The following is a 25,004-nucleotide window of genomic DNA, read 5'->3' as shown; positions in this document are numbered from 1 at the left end:
AAATACAGACCAATCTCTCTAATGAATATAGATGCAAAAATCCTCAATAAAATTCTAGCAAATCGTATCCAACAACACATTAAAAGAATTATTCATCATGACCAAATAGGATTCATCCCAGGTATGCAAGGATGGTTCAACATAAGAAAATCAATTAATGTAATACACCATATCAACAAATCAAAGCAGAAAAATCACATGATCATCTCAATTGATGCAGAGAAGGCATTTGACAAGATTCAACTTCCTTTCCTGTTGAAAACACTTCAAAAGATAGGAATACAAGGGAACTTCCTTAAAATGATAGAGGGAATATATGAAAAACCCACAGCTAATATCATCCTTAATGCGTAAAAATTGAAAACGTTCCCCCTAAGATCAGGAACAAGACAAGGATGTCCACTATCACCACTATTATTCAACATTGTGTTGGAGGTTCTAGCCAGAGCAATTAGACAAGAAAAAGAATACAAGGCATCAAAATTGGAAAGGAAGAAGTAAAACTATCACTGTTTGCAGACGATATGATACTATACGTCAAAAACCCGGAAAAATCCCCAACAAAAGTACTACAGCTAATAAATGAGTACAGCAAAGTAGCAGGTTACAAGATCAACATTAAAAAATCTGTAGCATTTCTATACACTAGCAATGAACAAGCGGAGGGGGAAATCAAGAAATGAATCCCATTTACAATTGCAACTAAAAGAATAAAATACCTAGGAATAAATTTAACTAAAGAGACAAAAAACCTATATAAAGAGAACTACAAAAAACTGCTAAAAGAAATCACAGAAGACCTAAATAGATGGAAGGGCATACCGTGTTCATGGATTGGAAGACTAAATATAGTTAAGATGTCAATCCCACCTAAATTGATTTACAGATTCAATGCAATACCAATCTAAATCCCAACAACTTATTTTTCAGAAATAGAAAAACCAATAAGCAAATTTATCTGGAAGGGCAAGGTGCCCCGAATTGCTAAAAACATCTTGAGGAAAAAAAACGAAGCTGGAGGTCTTGCACTGCCTGACTTTAAGGCATATTATGAAGCCACAGTGGTCAAAACAGCATGGTATTGGCATAAAGATAGATATATCGACCAATGGAATCGAATAGAGTGCTCAGATATAGACCCTCTCATCTATGGACATTTGATCTTTGATAAGGCAGTCAAGCCAACTCACCTGGGACAGAGCAGTCTCTTCAATAAATGGTGCCTAGAGAACTGGATATCCATATGCAAAAGAATGAAAGAAGACCCATGTCTCACACCCTATACAAAAGTTAACTCAAAATGGATCAAAGATCTAAACATTAGGTCTAAGACCATAAAACAGTTAGAGGAAAATGTAGGGAGATATCTTATGAATCTTACAACTGGAGGCGGTTTTATGGACCTTAAACCTAAAGCAAGAACACTGAAGAAGGAAATAAATAAATGGGAGCTCCTCAAAATTAAACACTTTTGTGCATCAAAGAACTTCATCAAGAAAGGAGAAAGACAGCCTACACAATGGGAGACAATATTTGGAAATGACATATCAGATAAAGGTCTAGTATCCAGAATTTATAAAGAGATTGTTCAACTCAACAACAAAAAGACAGCCAACCCAATTACAAAATGGGAAAAAGACTTGAACAGACGCCTATCAGAAGAGGAAATACAAATGGCCAAAAGACACATGAAGAGATGCTCAATGTCCCTAGCCATTAGAGAAATGCAAATCAAAACCACAATGAGATATCATCTCACACCCACCAGAATGGCCATTATCAACAAAACAGAAAATGACAAGTGCTGGAGAGGATGTGGAGAAAGAGGCACACTTATCCACTGTTGGTGGGAATGTCAAATGGTGCAACCACTGTGGAAGGCAGTTTGGCGTTTCCTCAACAAGCTGAATATAGAATTGCCATACGACCCAGCAATACCATTGCTGGGAATCTTCTCAAAGGACTTAAGGGCAAAGACACAAACGGACATTTGCACACCAATGTTTATAGCCGCGTTAATTACAATTGCAAAGAGATGGAAACAGCCAAAATCTCCATCAACAGAAGAGTGGCTAAACAAACTGTGGTATATACATACGATGGAATATTATACAGGTTTAAGACAGGATAAACTTATGAAGCACGTAATAACTTGAATGGACCTAGAGAACATTATGCTGAGTGAGTCTAGCCAAAAACTAAAGGACAAATACTGTATGGTCCCACTGATGTGAACGGACATTCGAGAATAAATGTGGAATATGTCATTGGTAACAGAGTCCAGCAGGAGGTAGAAACAGGGTAAGATAATGGGCAATTGGAGCTGAAGGGATACAGACTGTGCAACAGGACTAGATACAAAAACTCAAAAATAGACAGCACAATAATACCTAATTGTAAAGTAATCATGTTAAAACACTGAATGAAGCTGCATCTGAGCTATAGGTTTTTGTTTTGTTTTTTTCTTGTTTTGTTTTGTTTTTAGTATTATTACTTTTATTTTTTTCTCTATATTAACATTCTATATCTTTTTCGGTTGTGTTGCTAGTTCTTCTAAACCGATGCAAATGTTCTAAGAAACGATGATCATGCATCTATGTGATGATGTTAAGAATTACTGATTGCATATGTAGAATGGTATGATTTCCAAATGTTGGGTTAATTTCTTTTTTTCCGTTAATTAAGAAAAAAAAAAAAGAGAAGGGGTAATTGGAGTTGAAAGGATACAAACTGTGCAACAGGATTGGATATAAAAACTCAGAAATGGACAGCACAATACTACCTAATTGTAATGCAATTATGTTAAAACATTGAATGAAGCTGCATGTGAGGTATAGGTTTTTTTTTCTCTCTATTATCGTTTTAATTCTTATTCTGTTGTCTTTTTATTTCTTTTTCTAAATCGATGCAAATGTACTAAGAAATGATGAATATGCAACTATGTGAGGATATTAAGCATTACTGATTGTACATGTAGAATGGAATGGTTTCTAAATGTTTTGTTAATTTTTTTTAATTAAAAAAAAATTAAAAAAAAAAGAACATGTACAGTTTCTTTCTCTGGAGTGGCAAAGTAAAGGTTTCTAAATATCTGCTCTCTCATGAAAGTAATTAGAACATCAGCCAAAACTAACAAAATCACATTTTTCAGTACTGTGGAAACTAACCTAAACCTGCACCAATTTGAACAGTGTTTAAGAAAAAGTCATTGACTATTAGTAAGAACAGTGAGCCAAGTGGTTTTATTAACTTGCCCTGATCCCCTTCCCTTTCCCAATTATCCATAGTAAAAAAAAAGAAAGATATCAAATCAAATCATTGCAGAAGAAAGGAAATAATAATAATAAAAGAATAGTAAAATAAATGAAATGGAGAATAGAAAAACAAAAGAGAAAAATCAATGGCACTAAAGTTTGGTTCTTTGAATACATCAACAAAATTGGCAAGCCTCTACTACAATGACCAAGAAAAAAATGGAGGACTCAAATACTTTAAAATGGGACTGAAAAAGGAGAGACATTGCTACCAACCTTACAGAAATGAAAAGGATTATAAGCAAATATTATGAACAATTATATCCTAAGAAATCTAAATGAAATGGACAAATTCCTCGAAACATGCAAGTAACTGAAAATGTCCAAGAAGAAATAGCAAGTTAGAGTTGACCTATCACAATAGAGAGATTGAGTCAGTTATTTAAACAAATAAACAAACTCCCTGCAAAGAAATGCTCAGATGGCATCACAGATGAATTTACCAAATGTTTAAAGAAGAATTAACACCCATCCTTCACAGACCCTTCTAAAAACAGAAGAAGGGAGCCACTTCCTAATTCATTCTGTAAGGCCAATATTACCCTGATACCAACCAGACAGAGGCATCACAAGGGAAGAAAAAAACCCCCCAAAACTACAGATTAATATCCATAATGAATATGCACATAAAAAATCGCCAACAAAATACTAGCAAATGAATCCAATATATAGAAAGGATTGTACACCAGGACCAAGTGTGATGTATCCCAGAATGTGAGGCTGGTTCAACATACCAAAGTCAACCAGTGAATTTGCCATATCACTAGTATAAAGGACAAAAACCACATATGAGTGCAACAGACCCAGAAAGCATTTGACAAAGTCCAGCACCTTTTCATGATAAAAATACTTAAACTAGTAATAGAGGTGAATTCTTCAATGTGGTAAGGGGCTTTTATGAAAAACCAATATAGCTAACTCATACTTGATGGTGAAAGACTAAATTCTTTCCTCCTAAGGTCAGCACAAGACAAGAATGTCTATTCTTGCCACTTCCATTCAACATTGTACTGCAAGTGCTGCCAGGGAAGTTAGGCAAAAAGAAATAAAAGGCATCCAGATTGCACATGAAGAAGTAAGACTTTTATATTTGCAGATGATATATATACCAAAACTTTTAAAAAATTCACAAAAAAAATCTGTTAGAACTAATGAGTTCAGCAAAGATGCAGATACAATATAATACATGAATTGCATTTCTATATACTAATGACCAGTCTGAAAGTGAAATTAAGAAAGCAAATCTGTTTACAATAGCAGCAAAAGAATAAAAATACTTAGGAATAAATTTAACAAAAAAGTATAAGACTTTGTACACTGAAAACTGTAAACCATCATTAAAAGAAATTATAGGAGACCTAAGTAAATAGAAGATATCCTGTGTTCATTGATCAGAAGACTTAATAGTTTTAAGGTTTTATTCCTCCTCAAGTTGATCTACCAATTCAATACATTCCCTATCCAATTTCCTGCTGCCTTTTTTTTTTTTTTGGCAGAAATTGACCACTTGATCCTAAAATTCATATAGAAATGCAAGGGATTCAGAATAGCCAAAATAATAATGATGATGATGATAATAATAATAATAATAATAATAATAATAATAATAGTTAAAATAAATAAATTCTTGGGGGAAAAAAGGAATAATGTTGGAAAACCCATACTTCCAGATTTAAAAATTTACTGAAAAGCTACAGTAATCAAGACATTGTTGTACTAGCATAAGAATAGATATGTAGATGAATGGAACAGAATCAGAATCCAGAAACATTTTTATGGCCAGTTGTTTTTCAACAAGGGTGCCAGGACAAGTCAATTAGAAAAAGAATAGTGTATTCAACAGATGGTGCTGGGACTATTAGGTGTTCACATGAAAAGTATAAATTTGGACCCTTACTTCAAATGATACACAAGATTTCTCAAAATGGATCACAGACCTAAGTGTAAGAACTAAAACTATAAAACTTTTACAAAAAAATATAGGCATTTAAATTTTTGAGATCTCGGATTAGACAATGGTTTCTAATGTAAGGCATCAAAAGAACAATGACAAAAACCAACATTTTGAGGGAATCGTCAAAATTAAAAACACTACACTACACTATCAAGAAAATGTAAAAGCAAGCCATGAAATGAAAGAAAATATTTGTAAATCATATCTGATAAGATGTTTGAATTCAGAATCTATAAAGGACTCTTACATCTCAATAATAAAAAGAAAACTCCACTTTTAAAAAATGAGCAAAGTACTTGAATAGATAATCCACATATACAAAAAAGATGTACAAATGGCTTACAAGATATGCAAATGGATGAAAAAATGCTCAACATCATTAGGCTGTAGGGAAGTGCAAATAGAAAACCTCAAGATACCACTTTCCAGTAGATTGACGATAATAAAAAGACAGATAGTAGGTGTTGAAGAGGATGTGGAGAAATTGGAACCCTCATACATTGCTTGTGGAAACCTTTGACATTTTTTCAAAATGCTAATAAGCAAGTTGTTAACTTCTGACCCTGTAATTCCGCTTTTAGGTCTATATCCAAGCCAATTGAAAATATGTCCACACAAAAATATACTATGAATAACAGTACTATTCATAATAATAAAAAAGTGGAAACAACACCAATGTATCCATTAACTAGTGAATGCATAGACAAAATATGGTCCATCTGATCAGTGGAGTAATACTGGTTGTAAAAAGGATTGAAATACTGATACATGTTACAACATGAATGAACCTTGAAAACATTACCCTGAGTCAAAGAAGCCAGAGACAAAAAAAGCAGCATAATGTATGACTTGCATATATATGAAATGTCTAGCATGTGCAAATACATAGACAATTAAATTAGATCCGTTATTACCAGGGACTGGGAGGGGGAGGAGAATGGGGAGTGAATGCTAATGAGTGGTTTTCTTTTTGGGCCTGATGAAATGTTTTGGAATTAGTAGTGATTTCTGTAGAACAAATTTTGTTGATATGCTAAAAGTCACTGAATTGTATACTTTAAAATGTTTTACTTTATGGTATGGGAATTGTTTCTCAATAAAAGTGTTATTGAAAAAAGTAAACCATAGAGAGATTATTAGTAGACAAAGGATATAAAATATGATTCCGTATTTTTAAAAAAAAATAAGTAAGTATTGTAATATGCATAGAAACTCCTTTGGAACTATACACAACAAAATGTTAATGGTGTTTTCCACTGTTGATGGAATGATAAATGATTTTTTCTATTTTCTTTTTTGTATTTTAATGATGTTTGTACATTTAATATCTATTACCTGTTATAATGAAATAAATTACAAAATATAAATTACGTGATAAAGGGCTTGTGACATTTTAGAGATATGATCCCTTAAAATGGTGAGAGTGCAACTTATATATAGGAGGGATGATGGAGGGAATTAGTGATAATGGGAGGCTGCCTGTGTGCATCATATATTCAGTGAGTTTGGCAGAGTATTTAAGGAAAGAGAGTAGAAAAGACAACTTGAAAACTGGTGTGAGTGTAGGATAACTGTATATTATAATAAAATTTTGCATATATATATGTTTATGCTTATATATTATTTGATCTTCACTATGACCTAGGTAGGTCACTGGGGCAATCTTTGTTTGTAGATGAGTAAAATGAGGCACAGAACAAATTTATTGGCTTGACCAAGATCATAGAGGTAGTCAGTACTGGAAGTCTTTGGTTCCAAACCTAGTGCTTTTCCTGCTGTGCCTGGCTTCATCTTAGGAAGTATAGAAAAACTGAAGCATGTAAGAGTAAGAGTTTAAGATATTGCAAGAATTGAAGGAGAACTGAATCAGGAAGACCACAAGTGTGGGAGTTCTACTGAAAAAGAAGAGGGTCAGCCTTTCTGAGATAGGAGAGAAGTGTATGGAGATGGCCCTTTGAAAATATTGGAAGGAAAGGATTTGTACCAGTGCTTTTGGGGGATTCTTGTTTTTGTTAAGAGATCAGGAAGATAAAAGAAACCTCAAAATAGTAATTTTAACAGTCATGTAGATACTTATATAATATTAACATTAATAATATATTTGTAGCCCTTTCGGAAATGAAATCTTAATTTTCTTTCATTCAGATCTATTCTTACATATAGCCGAATTGGAGGACGTGTCAAGGCACTCACATTCTGCCAAGGTTCCCACTACTTGGCCATAGCATCTGATAATGGTGCTGTCCAGCTTCTTGGGATTGAGGCTTCTAAGCTGCCCAAGTCTCCTAAAATTCATCCTCTACAAAGCAGGTATCTATGATTTGCCTTTTTAAACTTTTGCATTTAGTGTCCCCTGGTAATTTATTTCCCTATTTATGATAGTCTTTTTAGTTTAATAATGCTTGGCTTGAAAAAATTTGATGCTCATGCAAAGGAATATACTCAGCAATAAAAAGGAATAAACTCTTAATTCATGCAACAACGTTGATGAATCTTAAATTCATTGTGCTAAGAAGCCAGACCCAAAAGCTAGTGTATGTTTCCTATTTAAATGACATTCTGGAAAACGTACAATTATAGGAAGGAAAACAGATCAGTTGTAATGAGAGGCTGGGGGTATGAGGAGGAGATGACTATAAAGATGCTATGATAATTATTGGGATGTGAAACTATTCTGTGTGTTTCTGTGGTGGATAGAACTAAGCATTTGTCAAAATCCATAGACCTATGTACCACAAAAAGTGGATTTTACTGTATGTAAATTTTTTTAAAAATTCAGGAGGTGGGGAGGGGGATGGAATGCAGTCTGTGACGAATCTGTTTTACATAGGAGTCACATAATCACATTGAAAGGGGTGAGTAATAAAGGAGCCAACCAAAGAAACTTTGGAAGACAGTGTTTTAACTAGATATTGCAAGGCTAATGACAAAAGGAACTGAATATAAATATTATATTATAGTTGGTTGTTTTACACAGGGATGCAGGTTAACAATTCTGAAACTACCTGTATACAGGTTGAAATAGTGTGGATAATAAGAGCCAGGTTTCTCACTGTTGGAGAAAGAAATTATAAATATAGAAAGGGAGAAAAGTAGAATGAACCCTAATGCTGGGTAGGAGTAGGAAATATCAAAATGGACTCATGATGACACACACACACATATACAGACATACAAGTGGATACAGAAATATAGATGTGTCTATATGCATGAGGTAGTATATGTAATAGGTTTCCCAACTTCATCCATTGAGGACTAGAAGTAAGGATACCTCCACAACAATGAGCATACATAATGCCTAGATTTTAGTTTATAAATGCCATTCTCCAGTTAAAGGAACCATGGCTTCTTGGGGATATAGCTGCTTCCAGGAGTGGGACAGGAAAATAGAAGGTGAGCCTGGAGGATTCTGTGGTGTCAGAAAACTAGGAAGTATTTAAAAAAAAAAAAAAAAAAAAGAGTATCTAAAGAATACAGGAACCAACCTGAAAGTTTCCAAGGGCCAAAGTTGGGGCAACTTGAGCAACAAAATAAATAATGATAGTATTGGATTATAACTCACTAAAATAAATATCCGTGAATCCATACTAATATAAGAATGAATCAGTAAGTTAACAAGGAAGAAGTGATAACGTTTTTACAGAAAAATTCCAATCGATAAATATAAAAGGAATGAGAGGCATAGAAAGTCACTGTTAGAATACCAGAGTAATAATTGCTACAGGCACGATCAGTCAATGGATATTAAAATTAGTGGACAAAAGTTTATACAGAATCAGAATTTTTACCTAGTTCAAAGTTATTTCCTGTAAATATTGAATAATTACAAAGGGAAAAATAAGTTTACAGTGGAGAATCTTAGCAAACACCACCTAAGCAAAATGGTCAAGGTTAATATCACCAATAACACTTTATTCCCTCATATCATGCACAGAGATGGGCACATCATTTCTGTGGTATCCTTTCCAATAGCATCTTCTCAGTTTAATCATGAGAAAACATCAGACAAACTCAAATTGAGGATCTTTTTACAAAATAACAAGTAGTCTTCAAAATGTCAAGGTCATGAAAGACAGTGAAAGAACAGGAACTCTCACAGATTGGAGGAGACTAAAGACCCTTAACAACTAAATGCCATATGTTCGCCTAGGTGGGATCCTGAAGCAGAAAAAAAGGCCACTAGTGGAAACACTGGTTAAATCTGAATGCATTCTGTATTTTAAATATTGTACCAAGATTTCTTAGTTTTGATAAATGTTCTATGGTTATATAAGATGTTAACTCAAGGAGAAGTTGAGTGGAAGTTATACAAGAACTTTCTATATTATTTTAGCAACTCTGTTAAGTCTAAAATTATTATTTTTTAATATCTCAGCTGTCATTCTTCTGATGGGTCACATAGTTTTTATTTCCTGAACATGGACAGGATATAAATTTATTTAAAATGGAAACTGGTATCTTGTTTTCAGTGACTATGTGTTTGCCTCTTGCCTTGTATATTTCTCTAGGATTCTAGACCAGAAGGAGGATGGCTGTGTGGTGGATATACATCACTTCAACTCTGGTGCACAGTCTGTTTTGGCCTATGCCACTGTGAACGGTTCTCTGGTTGGCTGGGACCTGAGATCTTCAAGCAATGCATGGACATTAAAACATGATTTAAAGTCAGGCCTCATCACTTCCTTTGCTGTGGATATCCACCAATGCTGGCTCTGCATTGGTAAGGTGGCCTTTAAGCCATTGACTGGATTTTGAATGCCGTTAATGCCTGGAACTTGCCATCTTCGATAAACTGCGTTTTCTTTTTTCCTCTTTGTTAATTTTTTCCTATCTCCTTTTTTTTCAGTTACTATTTTATAATCACTTGCAATTTAATTTTTTTATGAAGAAACAGATTGTAAGAGTGAAATTAAGTATATTAATCACAAAACGGTTTCCCCTCTCTTCTTACATGAGCCTCTTTACTTTTAATTATACTGATCACACTTGCTGCTGTTTCCTTTTCTTGCCAGAAAAGCAGCAGGCTTGGTTTGTGGAGAACAGCATTTGAGTTTGGGCAGATACAGTTTTGAATTCCGATAAACTCAGGCAAGCTACTTTATTCCTCTGCGTCTCAGTTTCCTCATCTTCAAATGGGCTACTCATTTCAAGGGCTGCTTTGTGGGTCTAATGAGGTAAAACCATCTATCACAGTGCCTGCTAAGGGAGAAGAGCTGAACAGTAGTTTCTTGTGTTAACTCCACCCCCTTCACCTTTTTCTCTGAGGCTGAAGACATACGATGTCTGCTTGCTTGCTTGCTTTCCTCTGTTTTTAGTCCCTCACTTCTGCTGCCCCTGCCACCTGCCTAGGGCTTTGAACCTACCTCTTGAAATGCTACTACGTTATTTTTTCCACTTTGTAGTTATTCAGAGGAATTATAATTGCTGTGCTTTTTTGAATTTAGGTTTCCAGAGTCCCTACTTTGCATTTGTGATATTGTAAAGTATCTGCCCTTTCCTTTATTGCTTTTTGTATGGTTTATACAGACTACATCCTTTTTTTTCCCCTTTCATGTGAATAAATTGCATGGGTTCAGGAAGGTATAATGCCAGGCCTGGAAGGGTAGATATTGGCACAGCTAACAAGCTAGCAAATGGCAGTGATGCCTCTCAGAAACTCTTTTCAGTTTTGAGGAAGGTAGAAGATGTAGTTTGTGTCTGTTTGAGCAATAGTTCTGGAGTATGGCAGGGTGACTGGCAGAAGGATGCAGCTGTCCCTTTTGCCTTTTCCTGCCCTTCAGTCTTTCCTCTGAAATTGGAAACCAATCCAAGAATGCACTCTGTGCCTCTTTCATGCCCAGCTGCCCTTTGTTATAGCAGATATTATTCTTTCGGGATGAGGGTACCCTCTGTAGAGCTTGTGTGTCATGGACAGATGCACAGGTACGCCGCAGCTGTTTCCAGAATGTTTTGGAGAAAAGGGCACATGGAAATTACTGAAATCTAAAGATAGTTACAAAGCTACTTCCTTTTTCGGATTGGTAAAGTGATCATTGAATGCAGAAACAAAAACAAAAACAAAAAACAAAAAACAAATGTCTTGTTATTTAAGGAAACCTAAACATTTGACTTAGCAAATACAGTTTATATAATTTCTTTAGAGCCCCTGATTTTGTGATAGCTTTTGCCAGTTAATAACAATGTCAATAATTAATGAAATTACTCATTTTTAATTTACATTCATTAATCAGTTCTGTATTAGTATTGTGATAAGCTCTCTGTATGTTTATTCAATCATTAGATGCTCATCCTTTTGTGCTTGCTTTTTTCAGGTACAAGCAGTGGTACCATGGCTTGTTGGGACATGAGGTTCCAGTTGCCAATTTCCAGTCACTGTCATCCTTCCAGGGCTCGAATTAGACGCCTCTCAATGCACCCTCTGTATCAGTCCTGGGTGATAGCAGGTAAAATAGAGGGTTGACTTTGGCTTTCAGATGTTGGAATTCTTTTTCTTGGAAGGCACATAATATCCTGCTACCAAGATACAGGTTCTTAGACTTTTAAATTTTATATATGGACTGAGCTTGACTCTGCTCCATTCTGATCATGGAAGTCCCTACCACTCATATCTTACTGGTGCCTCATATTTATTATGTTCTTTATCGGGCAGGGTTCCAACAAGAAACAGATGGCATACCCAAGTTAGGATAATTTGAGGAGGATTTATGTTCATAGGAGCTGTTTAAAAGGTGTGGGTATAGATGTATCCAAAGATGGTGTAATAGCATAGAGCTGGTAACAGCAGAACAGCAGGTAGAAGACGTGAGGGGAGAGAACAGTTACTGGAATTTGGTAAGAAGTTGAATAGAGAAGGTATCTTGAAAGGAGTGGTGATTGTGGGGTAAGGGACACAACCAGCATGAGCTGATGACTTGACTTCCTTCCCTCTCTTTGATCTTCTGTTGGGGAGAGGCCTGTAATAGTTTCCTGTGACTGCTCTAAAAGTTTACCACAAACATGGCTTTAAAGCAGCACAGATTTATTCTCTTACAGTTCTGGAGGACAGAAGTCTGAAATGGATTTCACTAGGACAAAATCACTGTGTTGGCAGGGTTGTACTCTCTCCAGAGGCTCTAGGGAGAAGCTGTTTCCTTGCTTTTTCTTGCATCTAGAGCTATATTCCTTGGCCCCTTCCTCCATCTTCATATTCAGCAGCATAGCATCTTGCTTCAGTGATCACATTGCCTCCTCCTTTGGCTCTCCAATCTCCCTATACTGTCCTTTTTTAAGGATACTTGTGATAACATTTAGGGCCCATCCAAATAATCCCAGGCAACTCCCATCACAAGGCCCTTAATTTAATAGCACTGACAAATTTATTTTTGCCATTTAAGGTAACATTCACAAATTCCAGGGAGCAGGACCTTTAGGGGCATAGGCTACTACAGCTGACCTCATCTAGAAGTTAGAGGACAAAGGAGCCTGTTGATGTGTTCCATATGGGTCAGCCTTATAGTGGCAAATGGAAGATAGAGTACATTGTACTAACCGTCCTACTAATATCCCATCCTTAGACTACTCCAGCCACTCTGGCCTACTGGCTTGTTCCTTGTCCCTCCTGCTTCAGGGCCTTTGCATATTTTTGTTTATTGTACCCAGTATGTGAATTCCATGAAACAGAATTTTTTTTGCTTTGCTTTTTTACCCCAGTGTCTAAGACAATGAGTGGCTTATAATCGGTACTTAGTAAATGTTTACTGATCGAAAGAACCTTGGGATATTGTCACACTCCCTGCTCAAAAAATGCCTGTCTTTCTCAGGCCTGCAGTACCAATTCCCTATAATCTGCCTCCACCCTTCTTCTATACTCTCACCTCTCACTGTCACAAATGTGTTTTAGTCAAATCAACTACCTCTCTTTCCCCAAAGCATCCAGAGATTTTTGCTTTTGTTCTTTTGCTCATTCCATTCTTTCTGCATGAAATGGTCTACCACCTCTATGTGTCCATTTTACCTGTTGTTTTCAGTCCTAGCTGAATCGTCTCCTTTTCCACAAAGCTACCTTTGTTCTCATCCACTGATTGTGATCTTTTCCTTCCTTAAACTTTGCACTTTGCTTTTTTGCTGTCACTATCTTATACTTTACATATTTTTTCCCTCCACTTCTAGACTGTAGGCTTCTTGTGGGCAGATCTATTTATGATTTGCCTTTCCACCCTCACAATTCTCTTCACTTGGTTGCAGACCAGTAAGTATGTACTGTTAGGCTGTTGGAAACATTTTTTGCACTCATCCATCTGGTAACAGGATCACAATGTTATTTAAAAGTAATAGTATTTCTTGCAGGATGGGAAAAAATGGGACTCAGTACAGGCAAACTTGCATCCTTTGCCAACCTGTGAAATCTCTAAGAGTCAAGCCCTCCTTGTATGAATAATGGTTCTGGCTTTGTCTCCCTTAGCTGTTCAGGGCAACAATGAAGTATCCATGTGGGATATGGAAACTGGTGATAGAAGATTTACACTCTGGGCCAGCAGTGCACCGCCTCTTTCGGAATCACAGGTTTGATTCCAATTTTTATTATAAAGGCCAATATTATTTCCCACATCCTAAGCACTTTCAAGCCTTTTACCAAACATGATATTTGTTGGGATTTGGGGGTTGTTTTAAATTTGGGTTTTTCCTAACATTGAGTATCATGTGGCCACTGCTGCATGGTTTTGTTTTTATTTTTTCCCAATTCCTTAGGCTTACTATTCTTTGTTCATTGGGTGTTTTGGTTGTTAGCCCATAAGGCTGCAATGTCTCTTTGGAACACCAGTAAAATCTGGGCTAATTAGGAAAAACCCAGATTGAAGTTGAGGTCATTGAAAAATGGAAAATGACCCTTTTACAGGCACTTTTTTATGTTTGTCATGGTGCCATGGATATTTCACTGGGGAAAAAGTTAGGAAAGATTTTTTTCTCTTTTATGTGGTTTCCTGCTCAGGGTGGTCCTGAAAATAAAAATTTGCAGGAAGCTGATGGTTGTGCCTCTCTATTTAGAAAAAAATAAGTACATAGGAAATGCATTTTAAAGTCCCAAATAAAGAAGTACCTATGACATATACAATTGATCTTTCATTTCTTCAGATAACCAGGGACTTATGATAAATAAATCTACTGATAGTTAACTTGCCTCTAGAAATGGCATCATTTATAGACTGACTCCCTTTCTTTTAAGCCTTCTCCTCACAGTGTCCATGGTATCTACTGTAGTCCTGCAGATGGAAATCCTATCCTGCTAACAGCTGGTTCAGACATGAAAATAAGGTGTAGTATCTCATAAAGAATATTTAATATGTAATATGGTTTATACAGGGGCTTATTTATGATAAATATTTGCATCGTTGCAGTGTTTACAATAATCATCATCTCAACAGGGACAACTGTTAATACTTTATATGTAACTAATTTTATGCTATTCTAGAAAAGTTTTCTAATGGGAAAGAAAATAAGCTGTACATTGGTGAATGTGAACCAGCAATCATTAATTTCTCCCGTTATCCTTCAGAGATTAATCATGGCATTTTCCCTCCTCTTTAGGTTTTGGGACTTGGCTTATCCAGAGAGATCCTATGTTGTTGCAGGAGGTACTAGTTCTCAGTCTGTCTCTTACTACAGGAAAATAATTGAAGGCACTGAAGTTGTCCAGGTATGGTGTTCTTGTAGGTACAAAATAGCTTTCATAAACAATGAGTTGATTAAAGTAAGTGACTATGGTCAAGAGTAGCAGTTGCAGTGAGTTTATTTTCTCTTAGGTTTTCTGTGTTTTTTCAAATTAACTTTTTATCGAAGTGTAACATATAGAAAGAACATATATCATAAGCGTACAACTGGTGAATTGTCACAAGCTAAACACAGTTATGCAACCCAGATACCAGATCAAGAAATAGGGCATACTAGCACACAAAACGTCCCTTCTTATGCTTCCTTCTAGTCTGTTACCCCTGCCCTCTTCCAAGGGTAAGTCTATCCTGACTTAGCACAGATAAATCGAACCCTATAGTATCTACACTTGGATATGACTTCTTTTGCTCAATATGGTATTTGTAAGATTCATCAATATTGTTGTGTGTAGTAGTAGATTATTCATTCTCATAGCTGTATTCCATTCTGTGAGTATATCACAATTTATTTTACTCTTAGTGGGGATGTGGGATAGTTTTCAGTTGGTATTTGTAAACATTCTGGTACATGCCTTTTGGTGAACTTGTATGCATGCATTTGTATATATTTTTAATTTACTTATTTATATTTTTTATTAGAAAAGTCATAGGTTTAGAGAAAAATCATACAGAAAATATAAAGTTTTCCCTATTATTATTATTTTAGTTTTCCTATTATTAGCACTTTGAATTAGTGTGGTACTTTTGTTAGAATTGTTGAAGCAATATTATGACACTATTAACTATAGCCCATAGTTTACATAGGTTCACTCTTTCTGTTCTGTTATGTTCCTTTTTAAAAATTTTTAAATATTTTTATTAACATATATATAACCAAAAATTTCTGTTTAACCATTCTCAAATACATAATTTGGTGATATTAATTACATTAACAATTTTGTGCTATCATCACCACCATCCATTACCAAAACTTTTCATCACCACAAACAGTAACACTGTATAAATTAAGTATTAACTCCCCATTCCCTACTCCCACCACAGCCCCTGGCAACCTGTATTCTAGTTAATGACTCTATGAATTTACATGTTCTAATTATTTTACATGTGAGATTATGTAATATTTTTCCTTTTGTGTCTGGCTTATTTCACTCAACGTACTGTCTTCAGGGTTCCATGTGACAAGATATATTGGAACGTGACTAATTTTTCACAGATGAATAATATTTCATTGTATATGCCACATTTTGTTTATCCCTTCATCATTTGATGAACAATTGGGTTGCTTCCACCTTTTGGCTATTTTAACTAATCAATGTGCAAATATCTGTCCAGTTCCTGCTTTCAGTTCTTTTGAGTCTAGAAGCAAGGGTTATATGGTTATTATGTACTTAATTTTCTGAGGACCTGCCAGTTTTTTTTCCACAGCTACCACACCATCTTCCACTCCACAGGCAACGTATGAATGTTTCTATTTCTCTGTGTACTCTCCATGTATTTCCTATTGCTTTAATAGTTCCCAGTCTTCTGGGTGTGTAATGGTATCTTGCTGTGGTTTTGACTTGCATTTGCTCAATAGCTAATGATGTTGAGCTTCTTCTCATGTAGTTCTGGTCTATTTTTATATCTTCTTTGGAGAAATATCTTACTTAAGTCTTTTGTCCATTTATTAAATTGGGTTATTTGTCTTTAAGTTCTATGATTTCTATATATTTTTTGTATATTAAATCTTTATTGGACATGTGATTTCCAGCTGTTTACCCCCATTATGTAGAATGTCTTTTTGCATTCATGATGAAGTCCTTTGATGCCCAAAAGTTTATTTTGTTGAAATCCCACTTATCTATTTTTTCTTTTGTTGATTGTGCTTCAAGTGAGAAACCATTGCCTTATGCAAGGTTCTAAAATGTTTCCTTATGTTTCTTCTAGGAGTTTTATAGTTTGGGTTCTTATATTTACGTCTTTGATCCATTTTGAGATGATTTATGTATTTGGTGTGAGGTAAGGATCTGCCTTCATTCTTTTGCATGTGGATATCCAGTTTCCCAAGCACCATTTGTTGAAGAGACTATTCTTCCCTCCATTGAATGGAGTTGGCACATTTGTAAAAAATCAGTTGGTTGTAGATGTGAGGGTTTATTTCTGAACTCTCAGTTCAATTCCATTTGTCTGTCCTTGTGCCGGTCCCTGATTTGATTACTGTACAAAGATTTAAAAGCAGGAGGTGTGGGTTCTCCACAACCATTCTTCTTTTTCAAGATGGATTTAGCTAGTGGGACTGTTTATCATTCCATGTAAATTTGATGATTAGCTTTTCCATTATTGCAAAGAAGGCTGTTGGAATTTGATTGGGATTGCATTGAATCTGTTAATCACTTTGGGTAGAATTGACATTTCAACAATATTTAGTCTTCCAATCTATGAATAGGGAATATCCTTCCATGTATTTAGACCTCTTTTAGTTTATTTCAGAAACATATATATTTCATCTATACATATATATATATTTTATTAGAGAAGTTGTAGGTTTACAGAAAGATCATGCATAAAACACAAAAGTTTTCTGTACCACACCTTGCATTAGTGTGATACATTTGTTACAACTGATGAAAGAACATTTTTATAATTGCACTATTAACTGTGGTTTACATTAGGGTTCACTGTGTATTACAGTCCTGTGTTGTGTTATTTAAAAATTTTTTATCTTAGTAACATATATACAACTTAAAATTTCCCCTTTTAAACAATTCAAATATATACTTCAGTGTTGTTAATAATGTTCATAGTATGTTACCATCACCAAACTTTTCCATCTATATAAATAGAAACTGTTGCAATTCTCTTCCCCCATCCCAGTCCCTAGTAGCCTGTATTCTAGTTTCTGACTCTGTGAATTTGGTTATTCTAGTTATTTCATATATAGTGAGTTCATACAATATTTGTCCTTTGAGTGTGGCTTATTTAAAACTCAACATGATGTCTTCAAGGTTCATCCTTGTTGTCACATGGGTAACAACTTCATTCCTTTTTATGGCTGAATGATATTCCATTGTTTGTGTATACCACATTTTGTTTCTCCATTGTTGAGTGGACACTTGGGTTTCTTCCATCTTATGGCAGTTGTCAGCAAATCCATTATGATCATCAGTACACAAATATGTGCTCTAGTCCCAACTTTCAGTTCTTCTGGGTATAAAGTTAGAAGTAGGATTGTTAGGTTATATGGTAGTTAATAATTTTCTGAGGACTCACCAAACTCTTCCACAGCAGCTGTACTGTTTTACTTTGCCACCAGCAATGAATCAGTTTTCCTATTTCTCCACATCCTGTCTGACACTTATAATTTTCTTTTTTTAACAGTAGCCATTCTAGAGGGTGTGAAATGGTATCTCATTGTGGTTTTGATTTGCATTTCCCTAATGGCTAATGATAGTGCTTTTGTTCATTTGTGTATCTTCTTTGGAGGAATATATGTTCATGTCTTTTTCCCATTTTTTAATTGGGTTGTTTGCCTTTTTTTTGTTGACTTGCAGGATTTCTTATGTATTCTGGATATTAAACCCATCTTGGGTATGTGGTTTCAAACATTTTATCCCATTGTATAGGTTGTCCTTTTACCTTCATGGCAATCCTTTGATGCACAAAAGTTTTAAATTTTGATGAGGTCCCATTTATATTTTCTTTTATTGCTTCTCCTTTGGGTGTAAAATGTAAGAAACCAGTGCCCTAACACAAGTTTCTGAAGATGATTCTCTGTGTTTCTTCTAGGAGTATTATACTTTTGATTTTTATATTTAGGTCTTTGATCCATTTTCTGTTGCTTTTTTTTTTTTAGTGTTTTTATTTGTAAAAATATTTTTATTGTAAACAAGCATACAAACATTCTTGACATGGTTACAATCAGTGGTTAACAATATCATCACATAGTTGTGTATTCATCACCATGATCATTTTTTTGAACATTTGCATCTCTTCAGCAAAAGAAATAAAAAAGAAAAACTCATACATGCCATAACCCTTACCCTTCCCTCTCAGTGACCCCTAGTATTTTCTGTTGATTTTTATATATGATGTAAAATAAAGGTCTGCTTTCATTCTTCGGCGTATGGACATCCAGCTTTCCCAGCACCATTTTTTGAAGAGACTAGTCTCCCCCTATTGAATGGAGTTGGCATGTTGGTCAGGAATCACTTGACTATAGATATAAGGATTTATTTCCTAACGTTCAGATTAGTTCTATTACTCTATATGTCCTTGTTCTGGTACCATGCTGTTTTGATTTCTGTGGCTATGTAATAAGTTTTAAAATCAGGAAGTCTGAGTCTCCAAATTTCATTCTTTTTCGAGATGGCTTTGGATATTTGGAGTCCCTTACTCTTCCATATAAATGTGATGATTGGCTCTTTCATTTCTTCAAAGAATTCTGTTGGAATCTTGATTGGGAATATGTTGAGCCTGTAAACCACTTTGGGTAGAATTGATGTCTTCACAGTAGTCTTCCAATCCATGAATGTGGAATGTTCTTCTATTTATTTAGTGCTTTGATTTCTTTTACACTGTTTTATAATTTGGGGGTTAAAAGTCCTTTACATCTTTGGTTAGATTTATTCCTAGATACTTTATTCTTTTGGTTGCTATTATAAATGGAATTTTTTCCTTAATTTCTTCAGATTGTTCATTACTAACATATAGAAAAGCTACGTATTTTTTCATGTTCATCTTATACCCTATCACTTTGCTGAATTCGTTTCTTAGTTCAAATAGCTTTGCATTGTAGATTTTTTAGGATGTTCTGTAGATAGCACTGTGTCATTTGCAAGTAGGGAGCATTTTCCTTTTCAATTTGCATGCCTTTTATGTCTTTGTCTTGCCTAATTCAACTAGAATTTTCACTACATTGTTGATTGATAGTATTGACAGTGGGCATTCTTGTCTTGTTCTTGATCTTAAGTAGGAGGTCATCTGTGAGTTTTTCATGTATCCCCTTTATCCTGTTGAGAAAATTTACTTTTGCTAGTTTTCTAAAAGTGTTTATCAAGAAAGGGTGCTGGATTTTATCAAATGCCTTTTCTGCATCAATTGAGATGATTATGTGTTTTTTCTTCTGTTAAGGTGTTGTATTACATAAATTGATTTTCTGTTGTTGAGCCAGTCTGGCATACCTAGAATAAAACCCTTGATCATGGAGAATCCCTTGATTCTTTTAATGTTGGCTCATACTTTGTTGAGGATTTTTGCACCTATAATCATAAGGGCTATTGGTCTGTAATTTCCTTGTGTTTATGTGGGAGATGTTGGTCATATAAATGGGTTAGGGAATGTTCCCTCTTCAACTTTTGGGAAGAACTTAAGCAGGATTGGTATTAATCCTTCCTGGAATATTTGTTAGAAATCACTTGTGAAGCAAGTTGGTTCTGGGCTTTTCTTTGTTAGGAAGTTTTTAATACCGATTCAATCTCTTTAATAGATTTTGGCCTTTTGAAATCTTCTGTTTCCTCTTGAGTAGGTAGTTCGCATACTTCTAGAAATTTGTCCATTTTATCTAGATTATCTTATTTGTTGTAATATCTTTGTTCATAGTATCCTCTTGTAGTCCTTTTTATTTCACTGGGATTGGTAGTAATGTCTCCCTTCCATTTCTGATTTTAGTTACTTGTGTCCTCTCTCTTTTTTCTTTGCCAGTCTAGGTAAAGTTTTGTGAATTTTACTGATCTTTTTAAAGAACTAGCTTTTGGTTTTGCTGATTTTTAAAAAATTTTCTATTTCATTTGTTTCCACTCTCATCTTTATTTTCTTCCCTGTGTTCAGTCTGGGTTTAGCTTGTTCTCTTTTTCTAGATCCTCCAGTTTTGAGGTTAGTTCTCTGATTTGAGATCTTTTTAATGAAATTAATTGAAAGCTGTAAATTTCCCTATCAGCACTTCTTTTGCTCCAGCCAACATGTTTTTGTATGTTGTTTTCACTTTCATTTCCCTCATTGAGCTGTTGGTTTTAAGGGTTCTTTAATTTCCACATATTTATGAATTTTCTATTTCTCCTTCTGTTATTGATTTGTAGTTTCATTCCATTGTGGTTGGAGAAGATATATTGTATAATTTCAAAATTTTTTAGCTTATGGAGATTTATTTTGTGATCTGACATATGGTCTATCCCGGGGAATGATTCATGTGCACTAGAGAACAATGTATATTTCCATATAATTTGGGACTCTACTGTTAGGTGCATATGTATTTATAATTGTTATGTCTTTTTGGTGAATTGACCCCTTTTATCACTATCTGATGACCTTCATTGTCTCTCATATGGTTGTTTAAAGTCTATTTTATCTGATATTATTATAGCTATTGCAGCTCTCATTTGTTTACTATTTGCATGGTATACATTTTTAAATCCTTTCAGTTTCAACCTACATGTGTCTTTGGATTTAAGGCAAGACTCCTGTAAATAGCATATAATTGGGTCATGCTCTTTTATCCAGCTGTCAATCTCTGCCTCTTGTCTGAAGTGTATAATCCATTTACGTTTAAAGCAACTACTGATAATATGTGACTTTCTTCTGCCATTTTGCTATTTGGTTTTTGTAAGTCTTACAACTTTTTTGTCCCTCAATTCTTCTTTTAATGCCTATTTCATATTTGTATGATTTTTTTGTAATAAACAATTTTGAGTCCTTCATATAATTTCCACATATTTTCTTTGTAGTTACTTTGAGGCTTAGGTTTTAATATTGCAAATCTATATAATCACGTTTGATTTTTACCAACTTAAATTCAGTTGATAACTGTATTAGCATTTTTAACCTCTGGTCTATTCTCCTCTCTCCCCAATCTTTGTATTGTATTTGTCACAGATTATATCTTTATACATTGTATGTCCTAAACCATAACTTTATTATTTTTTATACCTTTGCATTTTAGTACCTGTAAGAAATAAAAAGTGGAGTTATCTACAAAAATATAAAAACTACATGTTTACCTTTACCAAAATTTTTATTTATGCTACTTTAATCTCATTTCTGGTGTACTTTCCTTTTAGTCTGAAGTACTCCCTCTTTAACACTGCTTTGTAGTGTAGGTTGAACTCCCTCAGCTTTTTTCAAATCTGGGAATGTCTTCATTTCACCTTCATTTTTGAAAGAAAGTCTTGCTGGAGACAAAATTCTTGGTTGGCAATTATTTTCTTTCAGCATTTTAAGTATTTCATCTGGCTGTATTTACTTCTATGCTGCTATTACTTATCCCTCTCTGGATTATATTCTTCTCCCTAGTTTTTTCTTTTGATGTTTTCAGAACTTAATATGTACAGAATATTAGGTTATTTATAAGGCTTCCATATTTGTAAGTGGCTACTCATATCCAGTGAAACCTCAAACATCATTTTGGACCCCTCTCTCTTTACTCCTTTTGTGAAAGCAATATTTGTTCACAAAAGGTGTTTAACTTAAAAAAAAATAATACAGCAAGAAACATTCTAGAAGAATATTGACAAGAGGTAGAATTTGGTATAGGTTTTTAACTTGTCCTTCTCCTTGACTTTTGACCATGAAATAGGAAATTCAGAATAAGCAGAAAGTCGGATCAAGTGATGAGACCCCTCGGAGAGGCCCAGAATCTCTGCCTGTGGGACATCACGACATTATCACGGATGTTGCCACATTCCAGACAACACAGGGTTTCATCATAACTGCTTCTAGGGATGGGATAGTTAAGGTGTGGAAATAAAAACCTGAAGATTTGTATAATTTAAAATAAAGTTATAAATATATAACTTGAGGAAAGGTATTTCCAGAAACGAGCAAATTTGTTTGCCTAATTTTTCACAGTCATGTCTCTGTATTACTGTTCCATGATTAAACATATCCCACCCAAGGTGGTTAAGGAAGTTGCACTGGTTAGTATATCCATGTATATCTCTGTAATAATCTGTGTGAACAATATCTGTGTTACATTTTATTGTATATGTCACAGAGTTGAGACAATTACAAGGCTAAGACCTATATGATCTCAGTTTACTTTGTGTTGAAAAGATGGTTATAAGCTATTGTAAACATTTTTGCTATTAAAAATGCTGTTTAAACAAGCCAATAAACTATACATAAAGAGGTTTTGTTTGTTTGTATTTGGTGGTGTTTTTAACAGTAAACTTAGCAAAGGAATAAAATCTCTAACAGCATTTGGTCAGGGGTAAAGAAAAGGACTTGGAATCAGTGACAAAACTAGGCATTCTGCCCAAATCTCTAGACTCTCAGTATTATGCTCTTTTTGCTTTGCTATCTCTATCTTCCTTTCTGTTTTATAGTTTGCCTTATTAATTATTTAGCACTGTAGAATTGACAGACTGTGTATTAGCTTTAAAGAAATATACCACTTCTTGGCCATTGTTGTCAGTATTTTTTATAGACTCTAGTATAAATTCTGTGACTTTGCCCATCAGCTTGCTTTTATCCAGTGTAGATTATTTTTCTAAATGCATGAAAAAAAGAAAAAAAAAATCTTTTAAAACCATGTCAGAAATGTTCGTGGCAGACTGGGAGAGCTAGAGAGGCCCTCTTCACCAGGGAAAGAGGGGAACATGGTGCAGTTCTGATCCAGTTGTTGACTGGTGAAGTTGACCCTCTGTCCTACAGCCCTCACCTCTTCCAGGCAGGAGCCCAGGTCACCTGCTGCTCTACTGTTCCCACATACACAGAAACTGCAGTGAGGGACTCAACTGGGTCATGGCTCCTGGTGCCCATCCCCCACCCTCAAGACCAACAGCTTCTGGTTGGCCTGAACCCTGCGAGGTTGGCTGCTGTGGATGGGGAGACTCAGGTAAGACCTTCCACCAAGGAACAGAGTGGGACACAACACAGTTTTGATCCAACTGTTGGATGAAAAATTGAACCACAGGGTCCCGCAGCCTTGGTCCTTTCTGGCAGGTGCCCAGAGCACCATGGTGCCATTATTTCCACACACCACAGAAGAACGGGAACAGAGGGCTAAAATATCACTTACCTTTGTAAGGTTGTGTGGTAATAGGTTGCTAAAGAGCACCATATGCTGGGAAGGCTGGGAAAATGCAGTCTTGGGAAGCTGATTTCCTGACTTTCCCTAGGGCCTTTTAGAACTGGTCTGTACCCCTGTGTGGGATCTTGGCCCTGTTTTGGCTAGAAAATACTGATGAACCAAGTGCAAAAAAATACCTTTAATACAAACTCAATCAACTTCAAAACCCTAGGCAAGAGAGGGAAATCAATGTTCAAAATAAGTTCATTAAGATAATCTGCCAAGAGATCCAAGATGGCGTCTTAGTAAGGTACATGCGTCTTAGTTCCTCCGACTCCAAATCAACTAATAGGTGAACAGAAACAGTACAGAACAGCTCCCGGGGCTACAGCAGGGAATGGACACACAGCGTAACCCAGTCTGGGCTGGTTAGTCTGACTGCGAAACTCGGCTGCAGTGAGTGAGATCCCTGAGCGGCGGGCGATTTCCCGAGCAGCCGCAGCTGCGGCGGTCCGAGCTAATCCCTCCCTCCTTCCCGGGCTGGCTGAGAGACACGGAGAGACAAGCTTCCCAGCCAAGGCGGCCGGCGCCACACTTTTGCGGGTGGCTTCGAGTCTCGGCTTCGAGTCCGCGACTACGAGTCTCGGATCAGAGGGCTATCCAAAGTCTGGGCTGGCAAGTCTGACTGCGAGACTTGGCTGCAGCGAGACCCCCGAGCGGCCGCAGCTGCGGCGGTCCGAGCTAATCACTCCCTCCTTCCCGGGCTGGCTGAGAGACTCGGAGAGACAAGCTTCCCAGCCAAGGCAGCCGGCGCCACACTTTTGCGGGCGGCTTCGAGTCTCGGCTTCGAGTCCGCAGCTACGAGTCTCGGATCAGAGGGCTATCCAAAGTCTGGGCTGGCAAGTCTGACTGCGACTCTTGGCTGCGGCGAGACCCTCGAGCGGCCGCAGCTGCGGCGGTCCGAGCTAATCCCTCCCTCCTTTCCGGGCCGGCTGAGAGTATTGGAGAAGCAAGTTTCCCAAGCCGAGGCAGGCGGCGCCCCTCTTTTGTGGGCGGCTTCGAGTCTCTGCTTCGAGTCTGCGGATACGAGTCTCAGATAGGAGGGCTAT

The 25,004-nt window shown here is 36.0% G+C and overlaps 1 protein-coding gene across 1 annotated transcript in view; it reads left to right on the top strand.

Moving 5' to 3' along the window:
• Positions 1 to 23,015, top strand: part of PIK3R4 (phosphoinositide-3-kinase regulatory subunit 4) — a 147,660-nt gene extending 124,645 nt beyond the window's left edge. Inside the window, exons 14-20 of the mRNA XM_077130095.1 lie at positions 7,414 to 7,578; positions 9,777 to 9,988; positions 11,580 to 11,711; positions 13,709 to 13,809; positions 14,471 to 14,559; positions 14,833 to 14,941; positions 22,462 to 23,015. Of these exons, the coding sequence (XP_076986210.1) occupies positions 7,414 to 7,578; positions 9,777 to 9,988; positions 11,580 to 11,711; positions 13,709 to 13,809; positions 14,471 to 14,559; positions 14,833 to 14,941; positions 22,462 to 22,632 (979 nt within the window). The 3' untranslated portion in view covers positions 22,633 to 23,015. The remainder of the gene's footprint in view (positions 1 to 7,413; positions 7,579 to 9,776; positions 9,989 to 11,579; positions 11,712 to 13,708; positions 13,810 to 14,470; positions 14,560 to 14,832; positions 14,942 to 22,461) is intronic.
• The last annotated feature ends 1,989 nt before the right edge of the window (positions 23,016 to 25,004 follow it).

Source organism: Tamandua tetradactyla, chromosome 15, assembly GCF_023851605.1.
Source record: "Tamandua tetradactyla isolate mTamTet1 chromosome 15, mTamTet1.pri, whole genome shotgun sequence".
In the NCBI taxonomy this organism is placed as follows: Eukaryota; Metazoa; Chordata; class Mammalia; order Pilosa; family Myrmecophagidae; genus Tamandua; species Tamandua tetradactyla.
This window is presented reverse-complemented; position numbering and strand designations above follow the sequence as displayed.